Source organism: Herpailurus yagouaroundi, unplaced genomic scaffold, assembly GCF_014898765.1.
Source record: "Herpailurus yagouaroundi ecotype Mexico unplaced genomic scaffold, PumYag 253, whole genome shotgun sequence".
Classification (NCBI taxonomy): domain Eukaryota; kingdom Metazoa; phylum Chordata; class Mammalia; order Carnivora; family Felidae; genus Herpailurus; species Herpailurus yagouaroundi.
In genome coordinates this window covers 9,085,194-9,105,377 of record NW_024412470.1, presented here as the reverse complement: position 1 = coordinate 9,105,377, position 20,184 = coordinate 9,085,194, and the positions used below count along the sequence as shown (strand labels likewise).

At 43.9% G+C, this 20,184-nt stretch overlaps 1 protein-coding gene across 1 annotated transcript in view; it reads right to left on the bottom strand.

The window, feature by feature from the left end:
* The window catches only part of RGS5 (regulator of G protein signaling 5), a 49,646-nt gene extending 39,072 nt beyond the window's left edge, over positions 1–10,574 (bottom strand). Inside the window, exon 1 of the mRNA XM_040461024.1 lies at positions 10,436–10,574. Within this exon, the coding sequence (XP_040316958.1) occupies positions 10,436–10,479 (44 nt within the window). The 5' untranslated portion in view covers positions 10,480–10,574. The remainder of the gene's footprint in view (positions 1–10,435) is intronic.
* Between the last annotated feature and the right edge of the window lie 9,610 nt (positions 10,575–20,184).

Here is a 20,184-nt window from a genome sequence, read left to right as displayed (position 1 = left end):
CAAAGCACGTGTATGTCCACTAATTAAACGGTTTGACTCAACGCATCTAATGCATAACCTTGCCTAGCGCTTATAACAACCCCGTGAAGGAAGTATCGATATTATCCCCACCTTACAGATGAGAAAACTGAGTTACAGAGAAGCTTGTCCAAAATCACCCGATCAATGACAATGGTAGGAGTCAAACTCAATCTCCTTTCAGCCCCTGGGCCCTTAATCACTATGTGATAAGCCTGACTTGTCCTGTTCGGTTATTCTCACTGGCAGCTATAGGCATCTGGCAAGTTGACATGGGGAGACACATTTTTTTTTTTTTTCTTAAAGACGACAGTTTATTTGGTAGCCAAAATCTTTTGAAGGATGGTGTCTAGGGAAGAAGAAGTATTTTAAAAGTGGAGGCGTACAAAACTCATAAATTAAAGTCCATCAGATAAAACAAAGGTGAAAAGTCAAGCTGCAGACCTTGAATTAGCTCCAACTCCAACCAGCTCTGTGATCTTGGACAAGTCGTCAAAAGGTCTGGACCTGTCTTCTCATCTATAAAAGAAGGGGTTTGTCTGTGACTCTGCTCCTACTCTCAGTCTCTGATTCTGAGTTGGGGGTAATAGAGGAGAGAGAAAAACATACCACACTCCCCTCAAGAAGCAGAATCCATCAATTCTGGGCACTTGGCTTTACTGCGTGCATCTGAGCAATGAAGATTGTACAAGGCACTCGTTTCTAGACGGTCATAACCATCTGTAGTCTCTGCTATTCTTACCTTTTTCTTGCTCTTAAGCCAGTATGCATTTAATAAAACGTGTTCTATGAGTGGCCGACGAAAGTCACGTATTCCTTCCCTCCCTACCCTTCCAGCCTTTGGTACTCATTCTGGCTTAATTACGAAGGGCCCTGTGTGACTCAGGAAGAGAAACAAAGGTTAAGCTATTCTCAGTGAATCTGGAAAATAAAAGTTAGGGGGCAATTAAAAAAAAAAATCTAAAGGCTTTCGAACCCTCGGTTGAGAATTTGGAGAAAATCCCAACTTACAGAGGTTTTCCCTTCAATACTGCCAGCTAAAGGAGGAAGTGTAAACGCTGACTATGAAGGTAGGAGACATGTTTGCTGGAAAAGGAAAAAATCCCCATCAATCTACGCCCATCTCGGCGAACAGCTTTGCTTTCGATTTGTCTGCGTGGATCTCTGATTTCAACAAACAATCCATCTCTTTGTCAAGTTGTAGAAAATATCAGAGGGGTGTGTGTGTGCGTGTGTGTGTGCACGCACAGGTGCACATGTATAAATGTGCATGTTCAGTTGACGTACGTGTTTTTAGATTAGGGGGATTGGGAAACGAAGTCTAAGCTTCTGGAAGCTTGTCATTCCGAAAGCACCAGCACCAGATCTTAGACGGTGGGCTCTTTGGAGAAAGTCTTCAGTGTGACCTGCACTGTTGACCTTGTCCCAAAGTGCATAGGTCATTCGGTCCCACGGTCTTGACTCAGGTATCTCTTGTTAACTGTCACTTCAAATACGTTGCCAAACACAACAAATGACTTTGTTAGTGGAACATCTTGATCCCTTCCAACCTTCCCGAATCCCCACAGACAAGGGCCTCCTCCCGAAACAGATGTTCTGCACAAGAAGATGTCAAAAAGTAGCAGCTTGACCAAAACAGCTCCACTTTGCTACCAATAATAAGCACTTACAGAGGAGAGAGCACTTTACATTTTTCAAGTATTTTACTTCATGCTGCGTCTCCTCATGTGACTTGAGTGTGGTGGTTCCAACATCTTTCTGGAAGGCAGAGTTTGAGGATCTGAGTGAGATTCTGTCCAGACGGGCTAGGTGTCATTTGAGAAGTGTCCCCGGAAGCAGTCCGATAGGAGAGAGAAGAACGGGTAGAATACAGACCGATGGCCTTGGCCTCTTTTACTATTCAGGGAACCATTGGGATGGTCAGATGTTGACTGCCCAAAGCATTTAGAGACTGCTTGGCTGAATCCTTTCAACCCTGCACTATTTCCTTGTTGAAGGAGAAAAAAAAAGAATGTCAGGCCAAGTTCTTTTATCCTGACCTGGGAACTGGATAGAATGCTTTGCAAAGAAACAGCCTGTCTGAGCTTTCCAGGAGCCCTCTGGTCAGAGCCAATAAACCCAGTCCCATGTGCATCAGCTGTGCTGATGACACAGGCATCCTATGATTAGGCTGACTGCACCTTCAGATTTTCCAGGACAGACCCAATTTCTAATGCCTGGGGTAGAGGCAAGCTGTATGTCCTCATGGAGGCAGAAATTGCAGCCATCGTGCACTGTATGCCTGGCATGGATTCTTGGGGTCCAAAGCAGTCCCCAAGAACTGTGAGGACGCCAGGATCTACTCGGCTGGTAGATGAGAACTGGTTACAGATACGAAGGCCTAGAAATCCCGATTCAACCCTTCTCGTTCTAGCCTCAAGGATGGAAACTAGTTCACTGTTAAGGCAAAGGATGAGTCTTGCTCTGGGCGGCATTTGGAAGGGCATGGGTAGGGCCACTCTTTCCACCGACTGGCGAAAAACATGACACTGTGTGAAAGCAATCGACGGAACCACACCCCCGAGGCCAGGTGGGTCTGTGACTTCATATCACATTCCCCTCCCTGCCCTCCGGGAGCTTACACTCCTTAGGTTAGCTGTAAACAAAGTACCGAAATCACAGACTGTTAGAATCCATGGCCTTTGAACCTACATTACCCCTGGATCTGACAAGAGACTGAAACCATCTTTTCCTTTCATGGAATTCACCAAAATAAAAGAATCACATTCCACTGCACATAAATACAGATTTTTCACAAACCGAAAGTTTATTCTGGATGTGTCACGAGTATTTTTAAGAAATATGGGGTTCTTAATTTAGTCCATTGAGATCCAAAGTGGGTGGAAGAAAACTGCCCATTTTAATTGATTGCTGCTTTCAAGCTACATCCCGAAGTTACTTCCCTGGCCTTCCTGCAGGACTTGGGAGGAGATGCAAAATTAGAATAAAAGTACACTCTTTCCTCAAAATACATGGTGCCCAAATTAAGCACACCAAAGTGATAAAACTGGAAGAAAGGAAGAGGGTTATGTTAATTGCCTCATCACCATTCCAAGAGGCACCTGACTCACAACTCACCCTCTGCTACTTATCAGAAGTGAAGGTTACGGCTCAGGACCCCTGTATTCCCCACCCGGTACCCTCTCCAGGAGGTGTAGAGCCTTTTGCACGTGCATCTAAAGATTCTTGTGTTCCACAAATAATTGCAAGAAAAAGAGAAGTAAAAGACAGGAAGCCTATTCCTATGACTCCTATGACTAAGGAGTGAGGTAAGGGTCTCTCCATCCATCCCAACGTGTGAGCCTGGGGTTTATGTGTCATCTGTGCCTGGGGGGAGATTTAGGGGTATCTGTTCCGTCTTGGGGCAACTGCACGTGAGCTACTGGAGCAGCCCATGGGGGAGAGGGCTCCTCACCCCGCCCCCCACCCCCTGCAACTGACAAGTAAAAGAGTAGAACAAAGATCTAGCTTCCAGGTCTTGGCATGGTGTGCTGCGTGCAGTAGGCACTTAGTTAACGTGATCTGAGCCCGGCAGGCTCTGTGACAAGGTTTCTGCAGTCCGTGAAGGGACAGGAAGGGTGGGCGAAAGGGCGCCGGACACAAACCCCTCACGTCAACGTTGTTTGTGAACCGTGCACCCCACCTCGCCACACCTGCTCTGTCAGATCGCTTCAAAATAGGATTTCTGGGGCGCCTCGGTGGCTCAGTCGGTTGACCTCGGACTTCAGCTCAGGACACGATCTCATGGTTTGTGAGTTCGAGCCCCACATCGGGCTCACTGCCTTTAGCACAGATCCCATTTTGGATCCTCTGTCCCTCCCCTCTCTCTGCCCCTCCCCTGCTCATGCTCGCTCTCTCTCTCTCTCTCTCTCAAAAATAAAACATTAATTCCCACCAGCACCCCCAACAATTGCTAATGTCTCTCCACCAGATAAAAGCGCTGGCCTCTCAGTCTCTAGGTGCTTCTGTGAGAAGTGCTTTTACATAACTGAGCCTGGTTAATTGTAGAAAGAACACTAGATCCGTGGCTAGTGCTTATCCACCTAATAATATAATTCAGTAATAGCGATACAAAAGTATGATCTTTGTTTGATCCCGATTCACACAACCCGACTGCAAAGACCGTTGAGGATATTTGGATGTTTACTGGATATTTACAGATATTCAAGAGTTGTTCATGTTTAAGTATGGTCCTGGTTTTTAATGTCTTTTAGTGTTCTGTGGAGAGCCGGTCTGTTCTTAAAGGAGACACCTGCTGAAGGGATTGTAGATGAAATGGTAAAAACACCGTACTGACAAATTCGTCTTCACTATTAAAACAAGAAAGAGATGAGATTACGATGAGGAAGGATGAAAGTCAATAAGTTTTGTCAAAGGCCTTGGCCCATAATTGAGACTTAACTCCCGATCACCCACGAAGAGGGGAAGAAGGATGGAAGGCAATGAAGTCTTTCACAGGGGTTATAGCATCTCTCCCCAACAAGAAAAGTATCCTCATTTACAGATGAGGAAATGAAGCTCGGAGAGGTTTAGCGACTTTCTCGAGTTCACACAGCTAGGAAATAACAGAGGTAGAGTTACGAGCGCGGTGTTCTTTTTACTCCACCTCACCACTAATGTGGAGGCAGGGAACAGACTGTGAGCTTGTGTCCTTCTCTGGGTTTACTTGACTGGGTTTTTTTCAGCATTCCTAAAATGTGTAATCTCAGGCAGTCAAAAACAGGCTTTCGCTGTCTTTATCCTCTGGGTGACTCAGCCTTTAAAATACAGTGCAGGCTCAATGTTATCTGAGAACTGATTGGAACTTTAAAGAAAGAGATAGGAACCTGCTATCTTCTGGCCTCCAGCCAGAGTCTGGTTCCTGTTACTAAGGATTGATTCTGACGGAACTAATTAAAGTTTAGTTCCTTTGCTTTCTGGCCAGCAGGACAGACAAAAGCCATGAACAGAGAGCCGGAGAAACATTAACCCCATCCCTAGATATCAGCTGTCCCATAACAGTGGGTGGTGTTTGCGAAAGAAGGGAAAATTAGATAATTTTTCAAAAATTTTTAATGTTTGTTTACTTTTAAGAAAGAGAGACAGAGCATGAGCAGGAGAGGGGCAGAGAGACAGGGAGACACAGAATCCGAAGCAGGCTCCAGGCTCCGAGCTGTCAGCAGAGACCCCAATACGGGGCTCGAACCCACAAACTGTGAGATCATGACCTGAGCTGATGTTGGATGCTTAACCAGCTGAGCCACCCAGGTGCCCCGGAAAAATTAGATGACCTTTCAAGGATCCTTCCACACTGAAGGTTCTGGGATCCAAGCGTGTTTTGAGTTGATATCTGGTGTTTCAACATAGGCCAGGCTGACCGAAAGACGAGGAAGAGGTGCCTCCTTTAGGGAAGGAAGCTTTTCATCAGAAAAGCTGGCGTAGTAACTGCTCGAGAAAGAGCTGAAGTCATAGGGTGTTAGAAGCTTCACCAACAGCTGCATCTACCCTCACTAGAAACAAGAACACTCACCTCTTTAACACAGTTTTCCTATGGAAGTTGCAGAAATGCTGGAGGGAGTCTCCTCCCCACCCTCCTCCCTCTCCTACTCCTCCCCTCCCGCTCCCCGCCATCCCCGCCACCCTGGAAATCCCTCTTTGTTTTGGAACATGCACACTCTGTCCCCTGGAAACCCCCGAATATCACTGTTGTTCTTCCCGATCCCTTTGGAAGCAGAGGAAGCACCAGGCCACCCTGGGAGCAAGTCTGTCTCCACTTGTAAATTTATTCATGCGTTCTCTAGACAAAAATATTTATTAAGTACCTACTATATGCCAAGGGCAGATTGTCTTTTTTAGTAAATAAACTCTTTAGGCAAAGGGGTGGGGATATCTTTCCTCCTGAGCAGATCTCTTCAATCTTCACATACAGGAGGGGATGGGAAATTGACAGGTCCCCAGGAGACAGTAAAAAAAGGACATGCGGCACAGGAGGGTAACTGATTAGAAATTCAAAGTTCCCTCTGTGCTTGTCTCGGGAGGATAACACCAAGAGTACAAAGGAGTCCGAACAGCAGTCACGCTCCCTGGGCCCTCTCCCCTCCTTGACTTTGCCCAGGTAGGTTCCGCAGATGGCCTTGGAACACCTTCTTCCTCTGGGCTCTTCCCATATAGGCCTGGCTAACTCCTTCCTGAGACTCAGTTCATGAGCCTGGCCTAAGTATCGTTTCTGGAAACTTCCTGCAAATTTTCCCTGACCACCGAAAGCTGTTGTGGGGTTGGGGGGGAAGGGGGAGGGGGGGGCTCAGAGAGCTTTTGGTGGTCAGGGAAACTCCGTGCAGTTACTCCTTCATAGTGGATCTCAGCTAATTTCCATACGCTTTCTTGTTTCTTTCCCTAACTGGGCTGCAGTTTCCTTGAGAGCAGGGTCTGGGTCCTCTGTCCTTACGCCTAAGGCAAGTATGGAGGTTTGAAAGGCAAGCCAGAGAACTGATCAATACTGTGGCATCAGTAAGAATCAAAACAAAGTTATTCTTAGTGATTCCCCACCCCTCAACTTTATTGAACTATTTAGTTTATTGAAATTTATGAACAATTTAGTTCATTTACTTCCTTAACATTATAGTGTTTCAATTGGCGATTGATATTGGCGATTATATCACAAGACGATGAGCTACAACAGGGTTCAAATTCATACTTATTTGCAGAAAGCATGATCCTAACGTTAACTGGAGGCTCCACCCCTATCTCTGTAGGCTTCTTTGGTGATCTCTTACTGGTTCTATGACTTGTTCAATTTCACTGCTACAGTGTTCTCTCCACGGTTGGCCCAAGGGTGTGTTCATGCCTTTGAAAAAGCTGGGTTTACTTAATCCTGCAGACCCAGGAGCCTTGGCCCACTCAGCAAGGTGTTTCCACGTGGCTTAACAACCTTAAAAGATTAGTTGATTAATGGCCCTGCTTATTAGATGCCTTTCTATTCTAAATTATCCACACCTAGACCCATATAAATCAAAGAGGAGGAAAAAATGGAATGTGTAGTAAAAATAAATATAAACGAAAAGTACCAAAATATCACCTTTGTTATTAACCCTGCACAGCTCCTGAAATTCCCACAAACTGGAGATGACCAGAAGCTTCCCTGTGAACTGTGGATTGAAAATATTTTCACCACCTTAAACAGAAATCAGGGGCACCCAGGTGGCTCAGTTGGTCAAGCGTCTAACTTCAGCTCAGGTCATGATCTCCCGTTTCGTGAGTTCGAGCCCCGCATCGGCCTCTGTGCTGATGGCTCGGAGCCTAGTGCCTGCTTTGGATTCTGTGTCTCCCTCTCTCTCTCTGCCCCTCCCCTGCTTGCACTCAGTCTCTCAGTCTCTCTCTCAAATATAAACATTAAAAAAATAAAAAAAGAAATAAAAAAAGAAATCAGATCTACAGCAGACGCTGGCAGAGGTAAGGAGTTCATGACACTTCATTAATATCCCAGGGAAAACTCTCTGTCAGAGGCCAAGTCTTCATTATTTGTTTCCTCCCCTCTTGGGTTGGTGTGAACCGTGAACGTGGTGACAGGACTAGTCAGCACTGGGGGAGAACAATTATAATAATCACCCCGGCTGCTTATATTACACTAACAACTTTTTGGGAATCATCATAACACTTTTCATTTTAGAATATTTTTGTCTTCTTCCAAAGAGCCATATTTATTTTTTAATTTTTTTTTAAGTTTATTTATTTTGACAGAGAAAGAGAGTGGGAGCAGGGGACGGGGAGGGAGAGACAGAAACAACGTGTGCATGGCCAGCACGGAGCCCGATGCGGGGCTCAAACTCACGAACTGTGAGATCATGACCTGAGCCGAAGTCGGACGCTTAACCTGCCGAGCCACCCAGGCGCCCCACTGGTCTCGTTAAATATATAAAAATACGTGAGGTCAACTTTGACTTTTAATAAGCAGTGATCTTAAAGATCTAAAGAAAGAAAGAATAGCTTCTATCATTATGTAAAAGTTGACTCTGGTTTAATGCTTCCCTCCACGTTGAAAAAAGAAATATGTTCTGGGATTAAATCTCCCGGTACACGAAGTAAAGTTTGCTTTCTTATGAGCAGGTTGCTTCTGCCACAGCCATGATTTCAGCACAGGGTTCGGTTCTTGATGATTTTTCATTAATTGAGTCTTTTTGGCTCCCAAATGTTTACAGAGAGATCAATTTGATAAATTTCCCTTTAATTGCATCTCTTGCTAGCCACAGAATTCAACTGTGCTTTGAACATATTGAAACTATGTTAGAATGGAAAAGGATGTTGGAGAATGGCAAATCCAAGTCTCCTTGATTCAATAAGAAGATAGAATCCCGGGGCAGTGAAAGAACTTGCTCATGGGTGCAAATGTAGATAATGACAAGACTGAATCTGCTCCTAACTCCTTCACCGGTCCTCTTTCCACCAGGATAAATCACAACACGCTAATCTGGTTTCGGTAAACTGAATTTTATTTCCAAAGCAACTGAAAGGTGCAATTTCACTCTTCAGCAGAGCTTTGCGTTATAAACAGATTAGTTTTGTATGCATGTATGTTGTCCTAATTTCTTATGTATGAGTCTTCAGATATCTTTACCTAAGCATTGAGACCTACCAACGTTCCTCTTGTAGTGTGGAGAGAAATGGGGGGGGTGGGCATCTGGTGAAGAGGGAGGTGAGAGACAGAGAGGAGAACAAAGATGATGGGTTTGGATGCATTCATTCAAGCAACATGCTTCCCTTAGAATAGATAGTCTCAGGCTCTTTTTTTTTGTTTTTTTTGACATTTATTTATTTTTGAGAGAGAGAGAGAGAGAGAGACAGAGCATGAGCCGGGGCGGGTCAGAGAGAGAGAGACACACACACAGAATCTGAAACAGGCTCCAGGCTCTGAGCTGTCAGCACAGAGCCCGACACGGGGCTCGAACCCACGGACCGCAAGATCATGACCTTAGCTGAAGTCGGACGCTTAACCGGCTGAGCCACCCAGGAACCCCAATAGTCTCAGACTCTTTCCACGAACGTGTGCTAACAGTTGCACAATCCCATTCCTCTAAAAACTCCTCTCAGCATTGTCCTTGGAAATCAGACTCTATTTGCAATGGAAATGGACCACAAAAAACAAGAATGAGTAGGACACAATTCGAAGATTCTACCACATGCCAGTGAATGAGAAGGTTCAGGCAATCCAGGAAAACATGCTTGCTCCTTGGCCACCCTCAAGTATCCCACGTGCACATTAGTTATATCCTGGAGCATAGGATGTCACTGTGCACTCAAAGATACAAAAAGGGATTCAATATTACGGTTGATCATGAATCAGATATAAAACAGTAATAGGGGTCAGACCTGAGCTTGTAAGAGACGAGAGAAATCATAAATAGCCCGTGGAACACAACCTTCTTAGGCAAACACTGCCAGAGCCTTTAGAGATGGAGTTAGGTTGCACACAGATCACTTTATTTCCTTTAAATAATGAAGCCTCGCACCAAATGTGATCAAATCCATGCTTAAGAAATAAGAGGAAAATACACATCCCTACTTCTGTGCATCAGGTAGGGTTGTTGGGTTAACTTTTCTAACAAGTCCGATATTTGTTTTCTTCTATTTACTTGGCCCAGATGCTTAGGGTTCCCTCCAGAATATTGTCTACCTTAAGGATAACCAGAGAACCTCAAAGGTATTTTCCCATTTATCTAAAAAGGAAGGCTAGCTAATAAATAACCTCTGTGTCCCAACCGCCTTCTTCTCGCCAGGGTTCCGGCTAATTTTATCCAGTGGGATCAAGATACACAGCACAATGAGAAATCCCCTCTTCCTCCTGGCAAACCTGCCTCTCTCTCTGTCCACGAACATTAATCAATGAAGGTTAACATTTACACAGTTCTCCTAGGTGCCAGGGAGTGGGCTGAGGGTTTAATATACAGTAACTCATTCAGTCCTCATAAGCAGCCCCCGAGGTAGGTTACTGGCATCTCCGTTTCAGAGAAGGAAACTGAGATACGGAGAGTAAATAAATTGCCCGACCCCACAAAACAGTAGGACCGGGATTCAAACACAGGCGATTCGATATTGTATTTCTTGCTCTTAACCATACACTTCTGACTCTGAGCAAGCACCCTATGGACGAGGCATCTCCTTGGAGGAAATGAAGTTCGAGATCTTAAATGATGCACGAAATACCCCATGGTGCATCTATCTGTCTCCTGTTGCTCAGATCTTACAAGCCTCTGTGCTGTTACCAGAGAGGAGGCGAGCCCCAATCTGTAATCCCACACCTGTTTCCGCACAAACAACAACAGCTCTCTATCACCTCTAGATATCCACCCCTGCACAAAGATTCTCCGGATTTCCATCTCTTAAGCCAAAATAACTTGGTTCTCACCTTTCCAGGCACGAATGGGGCAAAGCCGCGAGTCCTTTGCACATTGTGGCAAGCGGCTCAGCGTCTCTGTTTTGAACACGAGATTCTGCACAGCAGAGCGAGTCTTTGAGAACTCCTTAACTGTCTGGGACTGCCTTTCCCTCCGAGGGATATATAGAGGCTCTTTGCCAGCCCTCTGCTGCTCCCTGGACCAATCCAGACCTCAGAGGAAATCGCTGGCTGGGGCACAGCCGTTGGAGGAGGAGGCTGGAATCCCGTCTCTGCAGCATTAGCCTCCAGCTGCTCCAGCAGGGCCTCCCCTGTGCACTGGTCATTCAGGTTTTAACACGTGAATGTGAGCCCACCGAGGAGCAGAGTGCCAGGGGCCACCCCAGATCTGCCCAAATCATAGCCTGTTCGGACTGCAAGGGCCCTGGAGAGCAGTTCACCCAAGTCCGCGTCACGGTGCAGGAGGCGAGACTTCGAAAAGCCCAGGGGACGCGTCCTGAGTATCTCCGTGTGCCAGGCTGCCAGGCGCTTAGCGGGATGCTAGGGGTTCAAAGAAAGGCACCCCCCTGCTCTCGAGACCCCAAAACATCACATCAATGCAACGTAAGCGAGCCATGGAGGAACGACCAAAATGTGCAAGCTCTCCAGGGCAGCCAGACAAGATGTGGGGGAGGAAATGAGCCTCGAGCTTAGTGACATAAGAGATAAAACACCCCACGCCGTTCTATCCGCCAGGTGTTACCCCCAAGTCCCCCTGATTCTGTAGTTGGTCTTCTGATTGTTCTTTACTTTGATAACGTCTTCAGGTAATTCCGTGGACCCAGCCCCCACTACCCGTCCCGAGCCCGGCTGCCTTCCCTTGCCCTTCAACCTTTCCCTGCCTCCTTTCACTCCAGGATTATTTCCACTAAAAGTTACCTTACTTGTGTTTCGTCCTGTCAGGACCCAGGGGGTTGATAAATGAACACAATGCCCTGAGGGGTGGGCAGGCGTCCAAGCTAAAAATAAACATCACCATTAGCATCTGGAAGAAAAGCTCTACATCTAGAGCTCAAGATGATTCTCACAGTGTTCCCGGTTGTCTGAAATCATTTGTTTTACACTGTTGGTCAGGGCCCATTGTTGGCTTGTAAAATCAACATAAGCGTATTGTGGTCTAACGTTCTAAATTAAATAGATTATAGCAGACACATATGCAAGTACATTGCATGAAGAAACTTAAACATTGTTTCCTGAAATTTTTGCTTTAATTATCCATGTGGGTGTATGAACCAGGTCGTTAGATGAGCTGTGTTTCTGACTATACTTTGTCATCAAAAAGGCTTGAGGACCACAGCTCTACACCATATATTTATTAGCGAGGAACCCTGTCACCTTCACCTTTGTAACCCCAGCACTTAGCACAACATCAGGCATGTCGACATTTACAGATATCGCTTCCGCTAAATGCAACTGTCCAGATTCTGCCATTTCCTGGCTGTGCAAACACCTGCAGGTCAACTCATGTGCGCGATGGAACGCAGTGTTCGTAGAGATTACGAACAGTGTTGTTGACCTTGAGTCTCAGGTTGGGCGTATCTAGACTAGCAGAGGAGGCTCTTTGGGGCAAGAGCTTAAGTTACCGCTCGCTATTTAAGGATCCTCGAGGAGAGCATAATGTGAAAAACAAGCGATGTAGAGCAATGGAGGGTGATGTCTTAGCCAGGGCTGAAGATCAAAGCAAGTTTCTGGCCGATCCGGAACTCATGTGACGAATGGGTGGGGTGTTCAAGAATCAAAACGGTCTCAGTCATACTAAAAGGTGGGCCGGAACCCAAAACACAAAAAGATGCAAAAACGCGATAAAAATAAATAAGAAGTCAGTCCCTTTTTGTTTCTAAAACTCCGTAAGGATGGCATAGCCTGAGCGCGTGCAACTGAGCCTGCTCATTGTATTACTCAGGGTTCTGCAGAGAAACATGGGCATATATACACATATATAAATATACACGTATGTTATTGCAAGGAATTGGCTTACGTGATTACAAAGGCTGAGACGTCCCAAGACCTGCCCTCCTCAAGCTTTAGGCCCAGGAGACCCAGTGACATACAGTCCTAGTGCAAAGGCCTGAGAAGGAGAACCTGTGCTAGACTTCCAGTCTGAGTCCAAATCTGAAGACGTGGAGAAGACCCAGGGCCCAGTGAAGATAGACAGAGAGAATGAATTCTCGTGTCCTTAGGGATGAGACCCACCCACACTGGGGAGGCCAAACAGGTTGGCTGGTTCAAATGTTAATCTCTTCGGGGGCGACTGGGTGGCTCAGTCGGTTAAGCATCCAACTTCGGCTCAGGTCACGATCTCACAGTTCGTGGGTTCGAGCCCCGTGTCGGGCTCTGTGCTGCCAGCTCGGAGCCTGGAGCCTGCTTCGATGCTGTGTCTCCCTCTCTTTGCTCCTCCCCTGCTCACGCGCTGTCTCTCTCTCAAAAATAAAGATTAAAAAAAATTAAAAAAACAAAAAACAGATGTTAATCTCTTCCAAAACCACCCTGCAGAGACACCTAGAATCATGTTTCCTCAAATATCTGGGTGCCCTGTGACCAGGTCAAGTTGACACATAAAATTAACCATTACACTCGTAAAATAAGTTTGGAGTTCTTTGTAAAACAAATAAAACAATGTTTTTCTCCTCTCCCACCTGCACATCCCTCAAAATGATAGTAAACGTATGAAAAATATATAAAGCTATATAATACCATGGGGAAAGGGAAACAGGGGGTCACATTCGGAGCGGTTTCGATGTCTTTGTAAAAGGCCGAGAGGGGCGGTTAGGAGTGGTTACTAAAGAAGCAGGGAATAGAATTCAGAGAACAACTCCAAAAGGTATCCTTGTGTTTTGCAGGATGCCACAGAGGTACAGACCGCAAAGCGCTAGGTACTTCAGAGGCAGGAATTGGCTACGGAACCGGAAGTAGTGGGGATAATGGAAAGTTTTCCCGCCCACCCCACAGAACGGCCGTGATTCATTTTCTTAACTAAATCATGCATCTGGCTATTGAACTATTATGATTATTATTTTTTAGAGACGCATCTTTTTTTTATTTTCGAAAGAGAGTGGGTGAATGAAGGAGAGGGGTGGAGGGAAAAAGAGAGAGAGAGAGAGAGAGAGAGAGCATCTTAAGCAGACTCCACACTCAGCACAGAGCCCTCTTCAGGGCTGGATTCCGTGACCCCGGGATCCTGACTTGAGCCAAAATCAAGAGTCTGACGCTCAATGGTTTGAGCCACCCAGGTGCTCCTGTGTAACTATTATTGATAACACATTTATTGAGATGCCTTTTTTTTTTTAATTTTTAAAAAACATTGATTTATTTTTGAGCGACAGAGAATGTGCAGGGGAGAGGCAGAGAAGAGAGGGAGCCAGAGGATCCGAAGCAGGCTCTGTTCTTACAACGCAGAGCCTGTTGTGGGGCTTGAACTCAAGAACTGTGACATCATGACCTGAACTGAAGTTCGATGCTTCACTGACTGAGCCACCCACGTGTCCTGTCCCGAGATGCCTTTTGTAACCCACGATGACGCTTGGTGGGGAGGATCTCTGATCTGGAAACCTCTGGGCTCCTGTGGACGGTGAACAGACATCCACCCACTGATCCCCCCCTTCTGGCTTCTGAGTTTTGCCCTAAGGGCAGCTAAGAGCGCCCATAATAGCTGCTTGATTTCTTTCTTTCTGATGAATTTTTTAATTGATATACTGGCTCAATTTGTAAATCTGCCGCCCAGAAGTACGCCCCATCAACAGGTTGTTATTTTTTTTAAATTTTTTTTAATGTTTATTTATTTTTGACAGAGAGAGAGAGAGACAGAGCATGAGCGGGGGAGGGGCAGAGAGAGAGGGAGACACAGAATCCGAAGCAGGCTCCAGGCTCTGAGCTGTCAGCACAGAGCCTGACGCGGACCTCGACCCCACAAACTGAGAGATCGTGACCCTAGATGAAGTCGGACGCTCAACCGACTGAGCCCCCCAGGTGCCCCCACTCTGATCTTTTAAATGAAGTTGTCGAGGGTCAAAAAGCATCAATACTAACACAGCAAGTAGGAGCTCACGCTCTACCTCCAGTTTATCTCTTACAATTGCTGGAGAGAATTTATTATATGCGTACATAGTTGCATTTCTCTGCAGACCTACTATTGAGCACTCGGGTCATTTCCAAGTGTTTGCTTCTGGCAAAAGGACTTCAATTAATATTCCTGACTACGTCTCCTGGAGGGAGGAGTCGCTCTACAATGTATTCTACAAAGTGTAATTGGTAGATGTTCTACTACAAAACTATAAAGCGGTCAGACCAATTTGGACCCCCAGCAGGGAATGCACGGAAGCATCATTTTCCTCTCACTTTCCCCAATATACGACATTTGCCAGGCTTTAGTTTTTTGCCCCCACCCCCTTTTTTTTTTTTTTGGCTAGGCAAAACCAAAAAACAAACAAAAACCCCGTACCATTCTAATTTGTACCTTTCTAATGCCTAGTGGATTTGAGCTTCTGTTCATACTTGTGGCTGCAACACTTGTTTTCTTCCTGTAGTTTATTCTCGGTTTTAAAACAATCTGTTCTTTCGCTGATTGGCTTTTCCATATTTCTATGCAAAACTTCTTTATACAAATGATGGAACTGGAAATGGGAGAAAGGAGACGAAAGAGAAAAGTAGAATTGGGTCACTGACTGTTGGCGAGGCAACGGGTTAGTGGTAAAGGATCCCCACAAAATCTGGTAAGCGAGATAGGAACAGGTGAAATAAACAGAATGAAAGCACCAAGAACAGTACACATACAAAGGTAACCATTAGGACAAAAATACAAACCCTTCTACATACCAAAATGAAAAGAAAGATGATAGATTAAAGAACAGAGAATAGACATTTCACAGAGAATGAAAACTAGAAAATGCTACAAAACACACATCATCATACAATATCGTGACAGAGTTAAGACAAAATTTTAAGTTGTATCAGTAAATGTGAGTGGGTGTCAATCTCCTATTAAAAGGAAAGTTCTCATTAGACTTACAAAGTAAAACCCAACTATATTCTGTAGTCGAGGAACACACAAAGTTATTGAGAAAAGTTAAGAACAAAGAGAAGGACCAAGGCCTAAAGGGAGGTACGAAAACAGAAAAGTAGAACTGATTCTGATCTAATACAAAGAATTCAAGCCAAAAAGTATCAAACGTGGCAATGGAAAATACTTTTTAAGGCTTAACAGCCACAATTCATGATGGAAATGCTAAAATTATAGATTTTTTATACCAAATAACAAACTCAGCAACCACCCTTCTGTTTGATAGAAACACCTTAATCATCAGAGACTAATACACCATTCTTAGCACAGGAGACAGAGAAAAATAAATACAAAGATAGAGGTCCACATCTGTTCTGTAAAAATGTAGTAAATAAAACTTGAAGAGCTACTTGGACTTCGGGTTTTTTGAAAGAGTATATTTTACATTGCCATTTTAGTTTTACTACCAGCCACAAATTTAATTTAGTCTTCTATTTCTTCTCGGGTCAATTTTGGCAATTGGCATTTTTCTGGAAAGTTGCCCATTTCATCTAGGTGTCCAAGTTTATTTGTACCACGTCTTAATTTTTAGAAAATCTCTACTTTGTGTTTTTATGCCGCTCCACCCTGGTATTCTTTGTTTCTTTGTTTTTCCTCTCTTCCTTTCTTTCCAGAAGTTTATTCTATCTGTTAGCCTCTCAAGCAACTAATTTTTGTTATGTTTTTTGTTATGTCTTTTGTTTCCTATTTTATTACTCGGTGTTTGTATCTTTATTGTTTCCTATCTTCTATTTTTTAAATGTTTGTTCTATTGAGTATGTTTTATTTATTTTTTTAAGTTTATTTATTTTGAGAGAGAGAGAGAGAGCATGCGAGTGGGGTAGGGGCAGAGAGAGAGGGGAGAGAGAAAATCCCAAGCAGGCTCTGCACTGTCAGCACAGAGCCCAACGCAGGGCTTGAACTCACGAACTTCAAGATCGTGACCTGAGCTGAAATCAGGAGTCAGATGCTTGACCGACCACCTGGGCACCCCTATCGTGTACGTTTTAAAAATTAGTTTATAATTTAAACACTTGGCTAGATTGTACTCAGTTTTTTTTTTTCTACTCAAAGGCATTAATTGTCCGATCTTTAATATTATTTTAGTTGCACTATGCAATGTTGATATATTATTTCGTTCAAGTATTTTATATTTTTAAGTATACTATCCTTTTAACCAGGATTACTAAAAAAAAAAAGTGTGGGTTCTTATAGTTATTGTATTCTACTTTCTTTCTTTTTTCTTTTTTTCAAAAAATTTATTTATTTTGAGAGAGAAAGAGAGAGTTTGGAAGAGGGGTACAGAGAGAGGGAGAGAGAGAATCCCAAGCAGGCTCCTTGCTCAGCAAAGAGCCTGACACAGGGCTCAATCTCACAACTGTGAGATCATAGCCTGAGTCAAAATTAAGAGTCAGATGCTCAACCGACTGAGCCACCCAGGTGCCCCCTACTGCATTTTACTTTCTAAAAGTACAATTTTTAACGTAAAATTTTTTATTATGGACTTTGATTACATGGCAGTTGAGATAATATGGTCTTTGATTTTTAATTCTGTTAAAATCTGTTGCGTATAGGTCAAGTTTTAGGAAATATTCCTCATACGCTTAGAAAAATATATGTGCTCTTTATTTTATTGGGTGTACAAGGTTCTACACATCTTTCTTATAATTATCCCTTTTATTCAAACCTTATCCATGCTTACTCATTATGTCTCTTTATCAGTTCCTGATGGAGATATTTTAATACTTCCCAATTGAACCTGGATTTTTCGATTTCTTCCAGTGACTAAGATAGTATTTGCTTTATATGTTATGCAACTATATTGTTAAATGCCCACCAGATCATTAGCACTACACCTTTTAACTAAAAAAAAAAAAAAATCTGTTTGTAAATCTGTCACTGTCTCTCCCAATTAATTTTGCTCTAAAATCTGTATTGTTTGATATTAACATTTCTACCTCACCTTTGTTTTGGTTACTACTTGCCTTTGTTTGCCATTTCTGGGTCTTTATTACTTTATTTTAAATTAAATAGCATATCTCTTTATGTTTCAAATCTGATAAACTATGTCCCTTAATAATTGGTAAGTATAGTTTTTTTCCATTTGACCAATAATATATTTGAATGTGTTTTTACAATCTTATTTTGCGTTAACACTTTCCTTTTTTCTAACCCTCTATTTGAGACAGAGTTTCTTTATTCCTTTTATTATGCTTTGCTCATTTGATAATTATACATTTATTATTTAATGGCCACTCATAGATTTTTAATACACAGTCAATTAATTTTAACAGTCTCAACATTACTCATTGTCTCTATCCTCCCTCCAAATAAAACAAAAACCTTACTTGGGTATAATTCTTCCTTCTCACCTGTTGGTATTTTCCAGCTAAAGGAAAAAAAAAAAAAACATGAAAAGATGCTCAACATCGCTCATCATCAGGGAAATACAAATCAAAATACATTGAGATACCACCTGACACCGGCCAGAGTGGCTAAAATTAACAACTCAGGCAACAACAGATGCTGGCGAGGATGTGGAGAAATGGGAACCCTCTTGCACTGTTGGTGGGAATGCAAACTGGTGCAGCCGCTCTGGAAAACAGTGTGGAGGTTCCTCAGAACGTTAAAAATAGAATTACCCTACGACCCAGCAATAGCACTGCTAGGAATTTATCCAAAGGATACAGGAGTGCTGATGCATAGGGGCACTTGTACCCCATGTTAATAGTAGAGCTATGGACAATAGCCAAATTATGGAAAGAGCCCAAATGTCCATTGACTGATGAATGGATAAAGAAATTGTGGTTTATATACACAATGGAGCACTACGTGGCAATGAGAAAGAATGAAATCTGGCCCTTTGTAGCAACGTGGATGGAACTGGAGAGTGTGATGCTCCGTGAAATAAGTCAGGCAGAGAAAGACAGATACCATATGTTTTCACTCTTAGGTGGATCCTGAGAAACTTAACAGAAGACTATGGGGGAAGGGAAGGAAAAAAAAAGTTACAAACTGAGAAGGAGTCAAACCATAAGAGACTCTGAAATATAGAGAACAAACTGAGGGTTGATAGGGGGAGGCAGTGGGGGAGGGGAAAACGGGTGATGGGCATTGAGGAGGGCACTTGTTGGGATGAGCACAGGGTGTTGTATGTAAGTGATGAATCATGGGATCTACTCCCGAAGCCAAGAGCACACTGGATACACTGTATGTTAACTATCTTGACAATAAATTATACTAAAAAAAATCCATGAATTAGTAAGTTAATGGAAGTTTACCCTTCCAGTACATTCTTACGTCACACTGATTTTCTGTTGTTGTTGTTGCTTATGTTGCTTTTTGTCTCCCACTCTTTGTCAGCTCATTTTCCTTCTTGTTTTAGTAGTTTTTTTCAGCAAAGATCTATGGGAGTACATTTTACGAATTTTTATATTTCTTAAAAAAAAAAAGTTGGGCTGGTTATAGAATTTAGTTCTTTTGTAGAATAACCTCCTGTGGAAACTTACAACAAATTTTTTTCATGTTTATTTTTGAGAGAGAGCGAGCGAGCATGAGTGGGGAATGGGTGGCGGGGGGGTGGGGGGGAGACACAGAATCCGAAGCAGGCTCCAGGCTCTGAGCTGTCAGCACAGAGCCTGACGTGGGGCTCAAACCCATGAAGTGCGAGATCATGACCTGAGCCAAAGTCAGATGCTTAACCGACTGAGCTACCCAGGTGCCCCCTGTGGGAATTTTTAACCAGGTGTCCTGGGTTTCAGAGGCCGTAGGATGAACAGGTTCCTCTGTTGTCTGCCAGGCTATGCTAGATGCACTAGTCTTCAAGCACGTCTTGTCTTGTGCTGGTGGAACATGGGGGATGGGATGGGGAATAAATAGTTTAAATCTGGATTGTGCATATGGAAGGCCTACAGGAAGAGTCCACCCCCCCCCCCCCCGAGCTGGGACGAAGCGGGAGGAAGTGGGGTGCACTTTGTCACACGTTTTATCCCCGCTGGTTGCCTGATCCTGAAGATCACAATGTCTGCGAAGTTGTGTGTGCAGAACTCCACTTTTAAGAAATTGGCTCACGAATGGGAGTTGAGGGAGTTGAAGCCAGGAGTAAAGCCTATTCTTTCAAGAGGTTTGGGGGTGATTGGAAGGAGCAAAGTGTCTGTAACTTGAGCAGCACTAAGGATAAGAATTATCTTTAAAAGGATGAATAAGGTATGAGTATGTCTGCAGGGTGAGTGGCGTGGGCCGGCTGAGGTTGGGAAAGGAGGCAGATCCGGCTGAGACAGAGTGGAAGGAAAATGAAAGAAGAATCCTAGGAAAATGTGTGATGAAGGGAACAGAAGACGAGCAGGTGTCTTTGGAGCCCTAGTCTTCTCAGTTAAGGAGGAGGTGGGAGCACAGAAGCTTTGGAAATATTCCCATTCACTCTTTCTACTTGGTTCATGGAAGAATTGGAACTGGCAACCCCGTATTTTATTAAATTATTAAATATTTTGATGGCTAGAACTCTCTGTTCAGATACGGGAGTGCCCCACTGTATCTGAACAGCACTCAGCGGCAGAACAGGATAATTCCTATGGAAATTGCAGGGGTCTCTCACTACATATATTAAATCAGAAGAAGGATGGAATTGGGTCCAGACTCCATGCTTTTTTGCTTCTAGAAGGCACTGAAAACGAGGAGCCTTGCTCTG